We start from the raw sequence: 17,235 nt of genomic DNA, 5'->3' as shown, positions 1-17,235 counted from the left end.
TAGTGATTGAGTAAAAGAAAGTTATGTATGCGTTGTAACCGGCACGAGACCCGGTTACGGTCCAGCACGATTCAACGCAAATGAGAGGTTGACAGTGGCTCGAGTAGGGAACGACGGCGGCAGCGTTCGCGATCCTGGCACTGGAACGATGTGTGCTGCGTGGGGCTCTGGTCGATACGGGGTGATGCACGCTATAACCCATAGGGCATAGGACCGCTGAGTTTGAACGGCCAGGCATGGGATCTCTCTTATGCATGTCGCAACTACCTAACAGAACACCCCCCAAACCAACAAATGGACGAATGACGGCTTCAATCACCAGCATTCTCGCCCAGCAGGGAAATACACACGTGTGAGCAAGACATGTTACGACATGCAACCACACCGAAGCATAGTCTTCCTTGGCTTTCCATGGTTTCCTTCACGTGGCTGTGAACAGTACTTTAGACTTGAGTCTGCGCAGCCCATCATTGTTACATATTTGCCACGGCGTTTAACTGCCCAAATGCTATTTGCATCCGATGACATCTTGATCACGTAGCAGTTGTCTTGGAAGAATGATATGAAATTTGCTGCTGATGCAATGTAATAAAAATAATACCGTTACCTTCAAGACGCCCGTATTCCTCTCTGTCACAGTGTGTGTGTGTGTGTGTGTGTGTGTGTGTTTCTCTAGCGTGCGTACCTATGTATCTGCCTGTTGTGCCAAACTACAACCCTTCATCCTGAAATTCCCAACTCGCGCCCATGATCATACCCAAAAACCTAGAAATAATCTCACAAAAAATAAACGCCAATACCTTACCCATCACCATGATTATCGTTATAGATCGTTAACGGGCTCGTCACCGCCCTCATAGTCTTTGCACACCCCGTACCATGTCCTGCCACGGCAACGTTTACCGCCATCGCCAGGCTGTCCCTCTGGCCGAGTAGCCGTTGCTGACGGGGTAAGCACCGAGCTCGGCAGGGCTGGGGCTGAAGTAATCGTAAGCTCTGTCGAAGTGGATGGTGATCCGATATCCGTCGTTGCAGTCTTATCATAGCATCCCCAGAACTTTCCAGGAGTTAGGCATGTGGTACTGCTTGTTGCTGTTGTTGTCGTCGTCGCAGTAGGAGTTGTTGTTGATGTAGTCGAGGTTGTGGTCTTGTCCTTGCAACCGAACCATCCACTGTTTGAAAGGTTAGCAACGTTGATGCCAAGTTTTACTCAGTAATCTACTTACGGAGTGTGGCACGTAGTGGTAGAGGTTGTGGTCACTTCGCTTGTCGTCGTGGTTGCCGTCCCAGTTGTGGTAGTGGTTTCGTCCAAACATCCCCACCATCCCCTGTCACTTGTCAGTATACTTGCAAATCCTAGGTGATATCAAAAGAAACTTACGGAGTTTTGCAGGTTTCAGTCCGGGTCCGGGTCTTGGAAGTCGAAGTGGGCGCGCTCGAGGTGGTCGTGGTTTCGGTTCCATTGCTTTCATACATCTTCCAATTTCCGCAATCTCTGCATTCCGGTGTAAACTTGCACTCGGGAACCTTCTCATACTTTCTGAGAACATCCGAAATAACCACACGAATCTTGTGGGTGCCAATGCCAACACGCCAGCCCAAATCGCCAACCGTATCATAGACACACTCCCGGCCGGTGTGACAAGCTGACTCCATTGCATATCCGCCAATAGCGCACGTTGCGGTAGCTCCGTTACAGGTACCGACGTACACCGGATCGGCTGTGTGACCAATGTGGAAAGCTCCCGTGTACTCTCGAGTCTGAGGCGCATCTGGGTCCGATCCAGGGGGGATAGGAAGTCCCAGTCGCTTGGCAGGGAGAGCTTCGGGGACTGCCTCGAACGTCACAACCGGGTCACCATAAGTCAAGCCAAGCAAAGAGCTCATGGCTCCTCCAAGCGAATGCCCGACAATCCACACGTTGGCGTCGGGGTAAAGCTCAGTGACGTTCGCATAGAGCTCGCGACCGGCTTGGTAATAGCGGTTCTCTTGGCGCAATGCCTGGACGACACAGGTGTTGTTGCAAGAGTAAGTGCCTGTCGCGCAATCACAAACTTGGTGCCAGGTCCAGGGTCCTTGTTGAGCACAGCAACAACTGAAAAAGAGGTTGTCGTTGACCTTGTCGTTGGTGGTGGTGCCGTCACCGTCGAAAACAGCAACCGATGTTCCCTTTAAGCCGATAACGATGGTCGAATTCGTCTCATCGGCAAACACATGGCCCCGAAGTCCATCACCCTCCCATCCAAAATCGAGGCTCCTGTTGAACGGGGCCCCAACATCCTCCCAGTCTGCGCCATCTGGAGTCTGCACATAGGCATCAGCAGCCATAAGCGCCAACGATATGATGGTGTCTTTATCCGTAATATCAGGCCCGGCAACCTCGTCCATGGTCCATGCCTCGGGTGATAGGACGGAAGCGTAGCCTTGTTGTCGTGCATAAGCGACCATGGGATCTACGACGCTAGGCCTCCGGTCGGCAAGTCGTTGTATCCGCACCGGGCTGCTGCGCGCCTTGAGGGTTCCGATGCGCTCTTGGCCATATTCATCGTCGGCCGCTAGCCATACGTCGGCGTTCTGTGCGGGTACATCCTTTTTGCGGTGCAGTGTCGGATGTTCGTAGGTACCGTGGTGGTAGATGTGTCGGAGTGTCTATCGGTGGCGAATCTGTGTTAGTGGCCGCTTCTTGATAACGAAAACAAACGGGACGTACGAATTTGTGCTCAGCCGGTACTGGAGGCTCTGGTAGAAGTGGCGTGATCGGTGATGCATCGATTGGTAGGACTATCTGCGCGTTCGGTTCTTCGTAGGAGAAAGCGTTGACGAGTGGTGTTGTCGAGAGAGCGAGAAAGGACAAGGCCAGTTTGGCGGTGACTCTAGCAGCGGATGTGCAACTGAATGCATCCGCTTTCCTCTTCCCAGAGGGTAACATGTTGAGAGAAGGTGGCGGTCGTGGCCAGTTGAAGATGGGGTTGGAGATGTACGAGATAACTTGGAAAAGTGAAGAAAACGAAGAGGATAAAAGAGAAGGTGTCGAAGGTGTTTCGCCTCCGTCGAACAAGGGGATGTTGTCCGTTAAAGGTCAGTTGATGGATGTGGTGAGACGGGAGCAGACGTAGGTTGTTGGGGGAAGGCGGTTGTAGAGGGAGAATGACCTCCCGCGCGGCGTGCGTCTCACTGCGGTGCAGTGGTGCCTGCCTGTCACCTGCGACAGAAAGATAGCGTGTTGGCACCGGAATCGTTGATTGACGGACAGCCAGTGATGACGATCGCAGCCACTCAATGCCAACCTAACGGCCGATGGCGGAAAGGCGTAGGTAGGTTGGTAGGTCCAGGCACCTCTCAAGGTTCCCCTCCTTATCAGCGATAACACTCACTGCCTTTCCCCACAACAAGTGGAAACTGGGGGCGCAAACGTGCAGGTGGTGTGGCATGCACCATGCGTTGTCACTCTCTGATAGAATAAGGGTTAGGGTCCACCATAAGAGCCAGAGTGTGAATCAAAGTGGTCGAGATCGACACACTGGACGTTGGAAATCGTAACCTTGACATCCATGACATGCAGTCCAGGGCGGGACATTGCATTTCTTTAATGTACTTGACCACGAGATACAACATCATCTGATTTTGTTGTTTTGGATGAGTTCAGTTTGTTGAATACCTACCTAGCAAGTGGCCTCTTTTTTTTCCATCCTCTTCAGTTTCCTTGACACTTTGATACGTATGTATCTGCCAGGTGGAGTATCTGCCAGCAATGTCATTCCACCCGGGCTGCAGTGGCAGACAGAACACCACCTCTGCAAGAAGTCGCCTAGCTCGGACACCCTAGAGACACACATCTCCCGTCGTCTCCGTCAGGCATCTCCCACAAACATGAGCTTATTCACAAGGACTCGAACATTCGATGTCTGGACCGTTGAAAAACCATCAAATTATGGGAATTATGGGCATTGCTGTGATGACTCAAGCATCAAGCGCCCCCGGCCTTCATACTCTTTGATTCTACGTCCAACCTGCTTCAAGTCCTTTTTGTGCTTGTTGGTCTTGCACGTTCTCACCACACTACCTATTTCAGCACGCGGAATGGTCGAACAACAAGCCCAGGCCTCCATAGCATCACCACTTTGACCCCCCCGTCCCCTCGTCTCAATATCGAACTACATGGATCTCGAATGACTTGATGATTTATTGCTCAATCTGGCACTTCCGACTCTGATTGCTTCTCCCCTTCAGCCGGATCCAACATTGTTGTTTCAAACTGTCTCGAATTCTCATGCACTGGTCTTTTGCTTTGGGTGTAAGTACTGCCCTACTATCATCCATGTCATGATGTGTCCCCCGGCGTCAATCATATCGTCTGCCAGCACCTCGTCTATCGTCAATTTCTCCACTGTGGAGTCATTCATCACAGTAATGTCTAGGAAGTCCCGGCTCCCAATACGTTGCGCGTCGCACTTCACCTTCGCTTCCTAGAGACCTACACTTCTAACTTCAAATCAATACAACAGTGAGACAAGCGGTATTATCATGTCCTTCAGTAGCAACAACCCGCCGCCGCGGCTGAGTCCTCTCCGGACATCTCGCTCCTTTACCCGCCTCGATCCTCCTTCCACGCCTCCAGACATCACGCGCCCCAAGAGAGCGAGCACGATACAGTCCCCAGTCAAAGACACTTCCGAGATGCCCGACACGTTCGAACGCAGAGTCAGCTTGGACTTGGAGCCCCCGAGGTCGTCCATCGATCTGGAAGGACTCCCCATCGAGTTGGTCGCCCTGACAGACAGCTTCATCGACGGCCTAGTCGCAAAGGTGCACCCAGCACCGCCCAACATCGATTCGCTCTCTCAGCGCTTTCAAGACTTTTATGCTACTGCCGCCTCCCACATTCAGACCCATATCGACAGTTTAGCCACTCGACAAAAACGCGATGACTTTGCAGCATCTACCTCGGGCACGCGCCAGTCCGCGGCCAGTATACTACGCCAAAAGGCTGCCCAACTGGGCAGCAGCAGCAAGGAAAAGCTCAAGGCGGGACTTTCAAGGCGGGACTCGGAAATGCTCACCCCCGAGGAATACGCCGAACGTAGGAAGGCAAGGAAAGCGTTGGAGCAGCAGCGGATACTGTTGGAGGAAGCTGTAGAGAGGAGGCTTTGCGAAGGCATCTACGGAAGAATTTACCGCCATCACACCACACAGGATGAAGCGCAGGATGACAAGCTCCGATCAAAAACTGCCGCTTTGGCCGTGGTAGGCATCGGCCCCAGCGATCTGGGAGTGGACATTGGAGACATCGACAAAAGTGACCCCGAAGCCGTTGCCAAGAGAACAGAAGAGGTCAGGGACTGGCTGGAAGGGGCGAGGAAGGAGTTGATACTGATGAACCAGTCGCGGTATCCCCTGGGCAAGCTAAACCATCTCAAGGCAGCGCATAAAGCCATTATCGACACTCTCTCGCATTTCCACCCTTCCTCATCCGCAGACGAGCTTATGCCGATGCTCATCTTCACCCTCATCACCCTCCCGCCCGAGAACCTCAACGTCATAAGCGACGTCAACTTCATCCAGCGCTTCCGCTGGGAACCCAAGCTAGTGGGCGAGTCATCCTACTGCCTCACCTGTCTTGAAGCCGCCATCAGCTTCCTCGAAACAGTCGATCTTTCCACTCTCCGCGCCGACGAAGCTCCCACCGGACCCGCAAAGACTCCCACCGGCTCTTCCCTACCCCGGGCAGAGACATTCCCTCCCGCCTACTCAGCCGGAGTCTCCTCCACCCCCAGCCCATCCTCCGAGTCCAACAATAGCCTCAAGCCTCCCCTCTCCCGCCACGCCGTGCGGCTGCGCGATCGCCGGCTTAGTGATCTGGTGACGCAGCCGGCACAGGCCTTCAACGCCGCCAGCGACGCCGTCTTCACCACGGCCGACCAGAGCCTCAAGACTATCGGCATCAGCTTAGGCGATAGCTACAAGTTTCTTGTTGGCAAGATGCGCGAGCACCAGGAGGCCATCGTGCCCAAGACACTTGAAGATGCGCGCAAGCTGATCGGCACACCACCGCCTCCTCTTCTTGAAGATGACGGCAATTCCATGGCGGGGAGCGCAAGCGTGAGGAGCGCCGCTAGCTCGGTGCACACGCCTGACGAGGGTCTGCATCCACTAAAGCGGTCCAATACGCCCAGCAGGTCAGCGGATGATAGGGTGTTGAGCATCATCGGCGGGAGAAAAGCATCATCAGCAACAAGGGATACCAGCGCCGACAGCGCGGGCACTACGAGGAGTGTTTCGGGATCAGGGAAGCGGCCAACGGTGGAGGAGAGAGCGGCTGCGGCTGTGGCTGCTGGGATGAGCGGCGGTGGTGGAAGTGGGTCATCAACAAAGGAATCCAAGGAAGGAAGTTCGACTACGACGGGCACTGCGACGACCCCTATCCCGACTTCGGCATCGGCGCCTCCGGCTTCGTCGAATCCAGCGCTCATTGATTCCGTCAGGAACCTGAGCAGCTCGTTTAATCCAATGGCAAGGTTCTCGCAGGGTATCAGCGGACTGAGGAGCTTTGGCAGGACCACACCGTCCACACCGTCACCGGCGGCACCCCCTCCGCCTGTGGCCAAGGACAAAGAGATGCCGCCTGTGCCAGGGAAAGGGACGCCGGTGGCGGATGGCGGGGATTTAGCTACTGTTAGTGTTTTTCTTTTCCTTTTATTCCTTCTTTTTCTTTTATTCCTTCTTTTTCTTTTTTTTTTTTTTTTTTTTTTTTTTTTTTTTTTTTTTTTTTTTTTTCTTCTTGTATTACTTCTCCCGTGATTTTAACAACACCAACTAACATTTCCTCAAAATCCACACACAGGCCTTCCCCGACCTAGCCCCCGCGCTCCCACCAAAGGAAATTCCCAAAATCGAACCGCCCATCAAGCGGTTCATGGAGGTGCAGAACCCGGCCGATTTGCGGATAGGCGAAGTGTTGGATTTGCTGAGAGATTATAGAAGGCTAGCGGGTGCGTTGAAAGATGTGGGTGCGTTCAAGGAATAACTTACTACTGGTAGACAATGCGGATATATATATATATACAGATGCGATGCATATGGGAAGAATTACTAGGTGGAGAAGGGAGTTTTATCTGGATTTGGATTTAGACAGACGCGGTGCATTTCTTCCGTTTCGGTTAGTTCTATTCTAGTGGCTTGGAGGTAGAAAGGGGAACAATAGTCATATTATATAATGGAAGGGTGGGAAAGGGGGTTTGTGTTGATGGTCGTCAGAGCATCATGCATTTTGAAAGAAAGATTAATAGGTATCGATGTCAGGGATAAAACAAGCAACAGACTCTCTTGCGGTTAGTTATCTAAGGTGGCAAGCTTTAGCCTTGAAAGCTGAAAAGAATGGATACCTTGTTCCATCCGTCTACTGTCTTGTCCAAATCTTTTTTCTGAACACCGATTCAACCCTGTGCTGCTTTTCTTGCTTGGTCGTGATCGAGACACACAGACACACACACGCTGGAGGTATAACAGGAGAACCCAAAACCTTCCCGATTCTAGAATGCAATTTCCTTGCTCTATCAAACGCCTACTTGTATCCTCGGCTGTGGTTGGAATTTTACACTTTCATCTTCATGGCGCCTACGAACCTCCAAAACCACTGCAGCTGCTCACATGGTTTCGTCGCTGCTCAGAACAGGTGATCGCATTTCTTCACTTAGTTGTCTCTTGATCCACAACTCACATTCAAGAATTAGGAGCCTCTGAGGTTTTGTCCGAACTTCAACTTCATTTTTTTTTAGAATAGATGGCCACCCGAAGTGCTTTAGAGTGTTGGTTCACAAAGAGGACAGAAAGGACAAGAAGGCAAAGTGTTGAGGTTTTTCTCTGTTTTTGTTATATGTCCAATGACTTAAAGATTTCGTGGTTTCCAAATTTCTTTACCTGAAAACAAAACAAGGTTGAAGTAAGGTGGTATGATCGGAAGACACGTCAAATCTCGAAGGGCAATTTTGTTACTTGAGAGATGATTTCTATAGTAACGCTGTGAAACTATCGACTAATATCAAATCCTCGCTGTTTCGCTGGTTGTTCCTGTTTCTCCTCCATACTCCTGTGATCATTGAATCACCGTTTGATTTGGCGACGGGCATCTTCAAGTTGAATGTCAAATCCATCAACATCGTTTATGCCCCCGATACCGGATAACCTGTTTCCAAGATACTCTCGACCTCAACCACAAATTCGGCAAACCAGAAAGCCAGAAACAAAATCCTCTCCAACGAACCAAAAGCCCAACAACCTTCCTCGCAGTGAAATCAACAATGACGTTCCAACCTGTCCCTGCATCACCATTCGGAAGCTGACGAAAATCTAGACTCAAGCATGATGCCTGAGCTTCAATTACATCCCCAAACCGATAAGCTTGTCCAAAGCAGTCAACAGCAAACTCGGATTCGGCTGCTCCGGGTTCAAGATTCCCTCGCTCAACAGCGCCACCATCACATGCTGCGGCACCTTGTCCAAAATGACATTCCACGCCGCCAAAGCATGGGCGTGATTGGCAGGGTCAAGGCCCGCCGCACAATCATCATGATACGCCCTGTAGAGCCCTTGATACCACGCTTGCCACGAGCAAGATTCGCTGTTCCATTTTGGGTATTGGCTCAGACGACGGAGGACTGGACTATCCGAAGCTTCCTCAGCATCCTTGGCGTGGATATGGGCATGGGGAGGTAGCGCGCTAGGTTCAGATTTGGACTGGATCCGCCGCTGGACATGGTGGTTTGCATTCTCCTCGGTAGTGGTGACAGTATTCACGTCTTTAAGTGCAGCGGTGACGGCCTCAATGACATGTTGTAGTCTCCAGTCGTTCGTGGAAGAATGTGCATACATTTCGTCCCCGGCAGCATACATTATGTAGGCGAGAGCATTGTCCTTTTGTTCGCCCATCTTGCTGTTGTGGTACGTTTGCATGAGTTCGTCCACCTTGGATGTTACTGTGTTTGCCGTCGTCGTTGTGCTTTCGTCATCTAAGGATGGATCTGGCGTTGGGTAGGGAGGTTCTGATTCGCGCGCTGCGGCGCTAGCTTCTCTCTCTGCCAGCACCTTGGCCTCGCTCGTCTCGCGTGTCTTCGCCAATTTCTTGCGCTTGTCTGAGCCCATTGTGACGTGGAAGTTGGTATCTGGGTAAAGGATGTAGATGTGTGTGAGATTGAGAAAGGGAACACAAGACCGAGTGAAGTAACAATGAAGCAAAATAAGTTGTGAGGTGCACGTAGTGAAGGGATGAAGTAGGTATGGAAAGCTGTGAGAGACGAAGAAAAGAAACGAGAGAATGTGGGACATGGGGGCTATCATAAATAAATACCAAATGCGGGACATTCGTTGGGTACTCCCGACCTCGAGAAGAGAAAGCACGACTGCTATGATAATGTGGGCTTCGTTTGACTCTATTCGGCAAGAAAATGTGGAAGTCGCTGTACCATCATAGCTTCATTTTGTCACGTCATATCTTTGAGGAGAGGTTCGCCCTTGATTTTTCAGATCACCACTCTCTTTTCCGACCAACCTGGAATATATGCTGCGTATTTGGGCGGGAGCGGGACCTCAGCGACTACGCCTGCCGAGTAGTATCTTTCATGCCTTCCGGACGTCGCCTGTCAGTCATCAATAAGCAAGCTCTACAATGTGACTTTGCAGTCAAATAAGAAAGTTATTGCGTAAACATGGTTGCAGCAAGCTTGGGAAGAGCATAAAATCGCTGTCGACGTTCAGTTGCGACACATGCTCACATATCATTTGGGTCGCTGACGGTAACCAGGAGAACAGACGGGAGAGCTACGGCAGACTGCTTTCCACATCTCTCTGGAATTGTGACTCTTGACAACGAAGCCTTTTAAGATCTTCAACTTCCTGAGTGCGAACTTCCTCGCGACTGTGACTCCTTCCAGTCTATTCCTCCCCTCTCCCTCCCTCTCTGCTGAGGTTCCAGGTCCCAGGTTCCTGCCTCTTCTCTGGACCATTTCAGAAACAACGACAGGCAAGTATACAGCACCAGTAAGATTAACTGAAAAAAGAAAGTGCAGCCATGACCAAGCTGATCTTTCCTCTCGAATTCCGTAGTGTCCATCTTCGTGACAGCCGGAGTGACGTTGAAAAGGGGCAAACTCCCTTCAATCAGGGTTAGGGCTCTGTACCGCCTTCCTCCTCTCCTTTTTCTCCCACCACCCGACCCAAACACAGCTTCTCGCTTCAAGCTGCTATGGTACTTCTTTACAACGCAGCCCCACTTCCATTACCCTCATCATCTCACCACGGAAGCAGGAGACTGCAAACTCATCACCAATCATCTTACAGCATCAAGTCGCCCACTCTCTCAACTCACCAATCCGTTGCCCGCCCTTTCCTTTCGCAGCTTTTCACAACCGACGCAATATCCAAAATCAAAATGGGCAAAGACAAGAAAGCCTCCGGCTCCGGCTCCAGCAGCAAAGGCAGCAAGGACGCAGGCAAAGATGCGGGCAAGGACGCCGGCAAGGCCAGCAAGGGTGCTCAATCGATCAATGTTCGGCATATTCTGGTAAGTGCTTTTCCCAGTGTCTTGCCCTTCAGTTGGCTCCTGTCTACTCTTCTTGTCGAAGTGGTGTATCATGCGGGCGGTTACTGATGACTGTATAGTGTGAGAAACATGGCAAGAAGGAAGAAGCGCTGGCCAAGATCCGTGATGGAGCGGATTTTGGTGCTGTTGCTAGGGAGTATAGTGAGGATAAGGCGAGGACTGGTGAGATACCTCTTTTTCCTTTGTCTGCTTCTTTTTGAGTTCATTGTAGCGGGCTGTTTCACAGTTGTTCATCCCGTTGCCCTTTTTTGGGCCGTTCTGGCGGATTGTTACGGTTTTATTTTGCAGTCAATGTCACTCACTTACACGAAACATTCATATAGGCGGAAGTTTGGGTTGGAAGCAAAAGGGCACCTTGGATCCCGAGTTTGAAAAGGTTGCGTTTGCTTTGGAGACCAGCAGCACCAGTAGCCCCAAGATTGGTGAGGTCAAGACACAATTTGGCTACCACATCATCATGGTAGAGGGTAAGAAATGATATCAAAATACATACTACGACCTTTGGGCGTTAGTCCCCTTTTCCATTCCCCATTTGAAGAACACGTCCCTTGCTCTTCCCACGGGCTTGTGACGCCATTGACGCCATTGACAATGGCATACGGATTGCAGGACTTCACGCATGACAACACAATTCATGTCACCTCAAGAATTCAAGGTCTTTGGACCTTTTACGTTGTTTATTGCCCCTTGCAGGGAAGCCAGTTAAGGCCTGCTCTAAGCATTTGTGCCAGTCGGTAAGGTCTACCCAAGCGTACGTCCAACCAAACACGTGGCTTGTTAGAGCCAATGTCTGGGACGCGTCTGCCGCCTGTCCATCCCTAGGTGTTCCGCCTCGCCAAGATGCGAATCGCCAATTTACTGCTCGGTCTGGAAGTAGTTGAGGAGGATCTGTAGTGTCGTTTGTCAGTAAACTGTGGCTAAACAGCAGACTCGGGTGTGAATTCTTACCTCACGCTCGGAGGACATCTCACCCCAGTTCTTAACAACGACGCAAGAGCAGTTGACGACCTTGCGGGCGTTACCCTCACGGTCAAGGACGCCTAGTAACACAGTCAGCAAAATAGCCCCAAGTTGTGTTGTTCGAATAACAGGTGTACTCACAGAGACCAGCCCACTCGCCGAGCTGCTTGCCATCGGGAACCTTGATGAGGGGAATCTTGTGCTCGGAGCAGAGAGCAATGACGAGCTTCTTGTAGGCCTCCTCCTCGCAGGACTCGTTGAGGACGCACATGTGAGCCTCACGGCGGTCGAGGGCCTTGGAGGCCTCACGGAGACCGCGGGCAAGACCGTCGTGCATGAGGGAGATCTTGAGAACACCCTTGAGGGCATCAAGGACGCTCATCTGGCCCTTGGGGGCAGCATCGGCGGAAACCTCAACCTCCTCGGAGGCGGGGACAGTGTTCTCTTCTACGTCCGACTACAATTCCACAAAAAGACCATGTTAGCGGGAGTGTTCTTTTGCTTCCTCATTGTAATCGGGTCGTGTCGGACTGAAGATGTCGGGGCGTTCGGCGCCGTCGATGTCGAGTATGCCTAGTTCGTCATGCTTCTTCTTTCGAGATGTAATCGGTTCTAGGATATCGAATCGACGGTCGCGACGGCGACACTTCAGCTCGCACGTAGGGGACGGGACGGGTGTCTCACCATCTTGGCGATTTGCTTGGGGTTGTTGTCGGATACGATCCTCGAAGAGTTAATGGAGAAAGTATTTCAATGGGTGGTGGTCGAGGGAAGCGAGAGGGGCCTGCGAGTTCTCGTCTTCCCGCGAAGAGCAAAAAGCTCTTGACAGAAATTATGTGCGCGCACCGACCACTTCCCCACACCACGCCGTCCGCCAGCGCGAAACCGTCGCTCCAAAATTCCGAAATTTTGTGTGATGCGCCTGAAGGGCACCTCTGCCGGCCCGACGAGCGCCAAGAGTAGCCCAGCTACTCGGCGTTAGGGCATTCGCACGGGGCGCTTTTTGCATGGCAAAGCACAGACCACCACCACCACAGAATCCACCCGCCCGCTCGAAATTTTTAACAAAAGACCATCGCGACCTTGACGGCTTCTTCCCCTCTCACCTGCTAGCTTGTCCGTCCTCTCAGCATCAAGCCCATCACCGAGGTATGTGAAACTACGACGCCGGAGAATGTCCTCGACAACAGGATAATGCCCTTCGCAAAGGCCCAGGAAAGCAATCAGCTCGCGATGGTGAAAAGTCGACGACCACTGATACGCTTCTCCTCGTCGGCAACTGAGCGGGCAGAACCCTTGGGACACCTTCACTGCGTTGTTCCAGAGGGCACTCTCCATGCTCACGGGGCCTCGAAGGCTAACATGCATGGATCTGGCAGATACCTCTGATCCCATTCCCGATTTGAGAATCTCCTCAAATAAACCGTCAAGATGGTCCGCACTTCCGTTCTCCACGATGCCCTCAACAGCATCAACAACGCCGAGAAGGCCGGCAAGCGCCAGGTCTTGATCCGCCCTTCTTCCAAGGTCATCATCAAGTTCCTCCAGGTCATGCAGAAGCACGGTATGTTCGAATCGCAAACCCAACTGTCAGATATCATTGGCAAACGACAAAGGGAACCGTGGAAAGACTCTCGCAATCGAACACTCCCCCATCACTTCCATATGCACCACACCATTCGGCGTATAACTAGGCCGAGGTCTCACTACGCTCCACGATCTTAGTCTTTTAAGTCGCCGATATATTGAATGCGAGAGTCTTACACGTTACTGGAGTCACCAATGATATCTAATGTTTAAACTGTCGCGACATTTCACTGACATTGTTGTCTTTCAGGCTACATCGGCGAGTTCGAGGAGGTCGATGACCACCGCTCCGGCAAGATCGTTGTCCAGCTCAACGGCCGCATGAACAAGTGCGGTGTCATCTCTCCCCGCTACAACGTCCGCCTCGCTGAGCTCGAGAAGTGGGTTGTCAAGCTCCTTCCCGCCCGTCAGTTCGGCTACGTCATCCTTACCACCTCTGCTGGTATCATGGACCACGAGGAGGCCCGTCGCAAGCACGTCTCCGGCAAGATCATCGGCTTCTTCTACTAAGCGGATGTTTCTCGCTAAAAGTCGGGAATGAGGAGGATCTCTAGCAAGCCATGCTTTGGGTGTTGGGGAAGTCGATGGGAGGATGATACCTCTGTCTGGTTTCTGCAAGTAATGTTGCAGCATATAACCCACCTCAAAAATTGAAGAGCTGGTTCCTCCACCAATCTCTGTTCAACTTTGATATCAAAATCGAGTGATGTGATGAAATGAACCTCATGTGTAGATGAAAGTGATGTGGTAAAAATGAGTATGTTGAGTAGTTGGGTGAAGTTTCTTACAGGAGGAACCATGAAGCTGAGACGAGTGGATTGCCGTCAATGTGTTTGGCAGCCGCACCACGTTGACATGGGGATTGCTTCATGTTCAGCCAGCACCATCAAGGCGACGGACGCGTAACATTGCCCCTGAAGCCGTGGAGCTTGCGCTGACCTGGAGATGCAGATCCCTGCTGATTCTAGACACCGCCCGAGTCTGGTCAGGTACCCGTAGTTAAGGCTAACCCACCGCCCGCCCCTCCTTGGCCCCTGACGCCCGCATCAAGTACGCCACTTCGTTTAGATGTCCATCTTGGGGTACCTGGGTCACCTCGGTTACTCCAAAATTAGGAAACGGGCAGGAAACAGGCACACAGGCACTTCGGGGATCTTCATTCTTTAGGTGCAGTGAGTTTAATCCGTGGAAGAGGACACTTTCCAGATGCTGTGACAGGCCACTCTTCCGCTTCTCGTGTTTTTTTTTTCTTTCTTTCTTTTTTTTAAACCAACCAATTTCTTGAGCTTTGGGTCTACCCTACAGAGCCAAGCCATATCACTGTTCGTCCGCGGCAATGCCAACCGCGGGCAATTGGGCAGCTCAACACCACTGTCACCGACAACGATAAACACTTTAGTTCCGATTTTTTTGTGGCCGACTTGCCGCTTGTTCGAAGAAGGCGCTACGAAGCTACAGAAGTCTCCCCCTCGGTATTCTAATTTGGAGTTCGAACCTCCATCTCTACACCAGCAACATCGGCAGTAAAGAATTTGGACGAGCATAGCCGATGGGAAGAGCAAGCTACGCCACGTAACGATCGACCGACCGACCTACCTACCCTACATAATACTGACACGATGCGGTCCCGCCAGCTCTTGATCCTGGTGGGAACCGTCTTTATCTTCTTCTGCATCTACTCGCTCTTCACCTCCTCCTCGACCCTCAGCCAAGGGCAACAGAGGTTGAAAGACTCTTACCAGAATGGCGCCCACCACCTCCCGCACCACAACATCGACTTCAAGTCCAAACCGGCCGCGATCCGACCTCCCAAACCAGCTCCGAAAGGTTCCCACCCAATATGGCATCTGACCATCGACGCCGAGCGCGATCTCGAAGCTACCAAGACCCGTCAGTCTCGTACCCTCAAGGAAGCCGTCAAGGAGTACCGCAGGCGGTACGGACTCCCCCCACCCCCCAACTTTGACAAGTGGTGGGCTTTCGCCAAGGAACATGATGTCCAGCTCGTGGACGAATTCGACATGATCCACGAACTCATCACCCCCTTCTGGGGACTCTCGCCAAGAACCATCCGCATGCGCGCTAAGGAAGCCCTGGGATTCGACGGAAACGCCCTTATTGGCCTCCAGATCCGTGACGGCGAGATCGTCTACGTCCGTGGCGGACAGGAGTGGCAGGTCGAGGCGACCAAGGGTATGATGAAAAAGTTTAAGCAGTGGCTACCGGATATGGACCTGGCTTTCAACATCCACGACGAGCCGCGCGTTGTCGTTCCCGCTGAGGACATGGCGCGGCTGGTTGGGCGGGCGAAGAACGTCAACATGCCCGCGGCGAACAAGGGGTCTGCCTACCGAAACGACTTCACCCGCGATCCCGACGGCGGACTCAGTCCTACCGGCAGCTTCTCCGAGGAAAAGTTCACCCGGTTCAACGTGTTTGCCCACCAGCCCACATGGACGCACTCGCGCATGAGCTGCCCGGCCGACAGTCCTGCTCGCCTTATCGACGAAGAAGGCGCCGACAAGCCTCAACGACTGGACGACGTCAGCCAGTTCGGCCTGGGCGAGCTCGGCTTCGTGTACAACTGGACTGCCATGTCGGACGTCTGTCTCTCGCCCTCGCTCTCCACCACCTTCGGCTTCTTCGACCGCCCCAACGCCTACAACGTCGTGCACGATCTCTTCCCCATCTTTTCGCAGAGCAAGATTTCCTCATACGCCGACATTCTGTACCCTTCCCCCTGGTACTGGTACGAAAAGGTCCCCTACGAAGAAGGCAAGGACCCGCTCTGGGACGACAAGGCCAACCAGCTGTACTGGCGCGGTTCCACAACCGGCGGCTTCTCGCGCAACGGGGGATGGCGCCGCCAGCATCGTCAGCGCTTCGTGCAGAAGATCAACGAGCGCGACACCGCCAAGGTGCTGGTGAACAAGGGCAAGAACGAACAGAACCCGGATTGGGTAGTCAACGAGGTGTCGCGGTCCGACTACCGCGATATTATAAACGTGTTTTTCTCGCACATCGGCCAGTGCGACCCGGGCGACTGCGACGCGCAGCGTGAATTCTTCGAGGTCAAGTCGTACGCCGAGCAGGTGGATGCGTTCAAGTACAAGCATGTGCTGGACATTGACGGAAATGCGTTTTCCGGTCGGTTTTATGCGTTCCTCAAGAGCAGGAGTCTGGTGTACAAGTGGGCCATTTTTAGGGAGTGGCATTATGAGTGGCTGAAGCCGTGGGCGCACTTCATCCCGCTGAGCACGCAGGGAGAGGACTGGTTGGAGACGGTCCGGTTCTTCAGCGAGGAGAGCGCGACAGTTAGTCAGGGGACGAAGGAGGCCGAGCGCGTGGCGATTCAGGGGAGGGAGTGGGCGAATAAGGTGTTGAGACATGAGGATATGGAGGCGTGGTTCTTTAGGTTACTTCTGGAGTAAGTGCTTTCTGTCCCCCCTTTATTTTTGAGGCTGGTTGTATGGTATGCTAACGTTTGGATAACAGATACGGCCGTGTTATTGACGACAACAGAGAGAATATCGGCTTCCTTCCATGAAGAAACTTTTCATAAAAGGGAAGTCCGCAAATGCAAACTGCAAGAAGCTAAAGAAAGAAGAGGAGGAGGACTCAAAACACCACAAGGAATAATGGAGACCACCCACGGCTTCGACCATCGCAGCATCTCGCTTTCTTATTTCTAACACGTGAACATGAATTCGTGGATATGGCGAAGGACCAAAACCTTCCAAGCTAAACAAAATCCGAGCGGCCACATATATGAACCTGTGAACGCCGAGCAGCTTGGCACACTTAACTTTTTTAACTGCGTGTACCTACTTCCTTACATCACGACTGGTGTACTTGTTTGGGGGGGGGACCTTGGATTAATGTAATTACTAGAGATGAAATATATATACATGTGTACATGGGCACATATGACGGGCACAAGTAAGAGGAGCCGTGGCTCCGGGCTGTTATTGATGGCTTGGTATGTTCTAAAAAGTTCAAACAGTCACTGTCTATGCATGTAAGCCGGTGAAGAAGATGACAAAATTAATTACCGAGTTCAATATGGATTTGATAACTTTTAATTATTTCACCTT

At 52.1% G+C, this 17,235-nt stretch overlaps 7 protein-coding genes across 7 annotated transcripts; 4 read left to right on the top strand and 3 right to left on the bottom strand.

The window, feature by feature from the left end:
• Nucleotides 1-823: 823 nt before the first annotated feature.
• On the bottom strand, nt 824-2,929 carry B0T23DRAFT_314424 (alpha/beta-hydrolase; the record flags this gene model as incomplete). Its single annotated transcript, XM_062834796.1, has 4 exons — nt 824-1,172; nt 1,227-1,328; nt 1,382-2,649; nt 2,711-2,929. 4 exons carry the CDS (start codon nt 2,927-2,929, stop codon nt 824-826), a joined length of 1,938 nt encoding a protein of 645 aa, XP_062693831.1.
• A 1,396-nt stretch (nt 2,930-4,325) lies between these two features.
• Nucleotides 4,326-7,158, top strand: B0T23DRAFT_107702 (uncharacterized protein). Its single transcript, XM_062831807.1, has 2 exons — nt 4,326-6,672; nt 6,842-7,158. The coding sequence occupies exons 1-2, from the start codon at nt 4,525-4,527 to the stop codon at nt 7,022-7,024; spliced, it is 2,331 nt and encodes a 776-aa protein (XP_062693830.1). The 5' UTR covers nt 4,326-4,524; the 3' UTR covers nt 7,025-7,158.
• Nucleotides 7,159-8,066: 908 nt separating this feature from the next.
• B0T23DRAFT_439813 (uncharacterized protein) lies at nt 8,067-9,138 on the bottom strand (the record flags this gene model as incomplete). The annotated part of the gene is made up of 1 exon (XM_062840710.1): nt 8,067-9,138. The coding sequence occupies one exon, from the start codon at nt 9,136-9,138 to the stop codon at nt 8,377-8,379; it is 762 nt and encodes a 253-aa protein (XP_062693829.1). The 3' UTR covers nt 8,067-8,376.
• An 861-nt stretch (nt 9,139-9,999) lies between these two features.
• On the top strand, nt 10,000-11,296 carry B0T23DRAFT_376485 (uncharacterized protein). The gene is made up of 3 exons (XM_062836961.1): nt 10,000-10,555; nt 10,654-10,756; nt 10,918-11,296. Exons 1-3 carry the CDS (start codon nt 10,238-10,240, stop codon nt 11,070-11,072), a joined length of 576 nt encoding a protein of 191 aa, XP_062693828.1. The 5' UTR covers nt 10,000-10,237; the 3' UTR covers nt 11,073-11,296.
• B0T23DRAFT_376484 (40S ribosomal protein S12) lies at nt 11,237-12,376 on the bottom strand. Its single transcript, XM_062836960.1, has 4 exons — nt 12,239-12,376; nt 11,696-12,011; nt 11,543-11,634; nt 11,237-11,482 (listed from the first exon to the last, which is right to left on the bottom strand). Exons 1-4 carry the CDS (start codon nt 12,239-12,241, stop codon nt 11,450-11,452), a joined length of 444 nt encoding a protein of 147 aa, XP_062693827.1. The 5' UTR covers nt 12,242-12,376; the 3' UTR covers nt 11,237-11,449.
• A 192-nt stretch (nt 12,377-12,568) lies between these two features.
• Nucleotides 12,569-13,815, top strand: B0T23DRAFT_376482 (40S ribosomal protein S22). Its single transcript, XM_062836959.1, has 2 exons — nt 12,569-13,118; nt 13,392-13,815. The coding sequence occupies exons 1-2, from the start codon at nt 12,986-12,988 to the stop codon at nt 13,649-13,651; spliced, it is 393 nt and encodes a 130-aa protein (XP_062693826.1). The 5' UTR covers nt 12,569-12,985; the 3' UTR covers nt 13,652-13,815.
• Nucleotides 13,816-14,273: 458 nt separating this feature from the next.
• Nucleotides 14,274-17,117, top strand: B0T23DRAFT_355276 (uncharacterized protein). Its single transcript, XM_062836152.1, has 2 exons — nt 14,274-16,568; nt 16,637-17,117. Exons 1-2 carry the CDS (start codon nt 14,761-14,763, stop codon nt 16,686-16,688), a joined length of 1,860 nt encoding a protein of 619 aa, XP_062693825.1. The 5' UTR covers nt 14,274-14,760; the 3' UTR covers nt 16,689-17,117.
• The last annotated feature ends 118 nt before the right edge of the window (nt 17,118-17,235 follow it).

The sequence above is a fragment of the Neurospora hispaniola genome (assembly GCF_033458365.1).
Source record: "Neurospora hispaniola strain FGSC 10403 chromosome Unknown B0T23scaffold_3, whole genome shotgun sequence".
In the NCBI taxonomy this organism is placed as follows: domain Eukaryota; kingdom Fungi; phylum Ascomycota; class Sordariomycetes; order Sordariales; family Sordariaceae; genus Neurospora; species Neurospora hispaniola.
The sequence above is the reverse complement of the archived record's forward strand: the minus strand, read 5'-3'. Positions and strand labels throughout refer to the sequence as shown.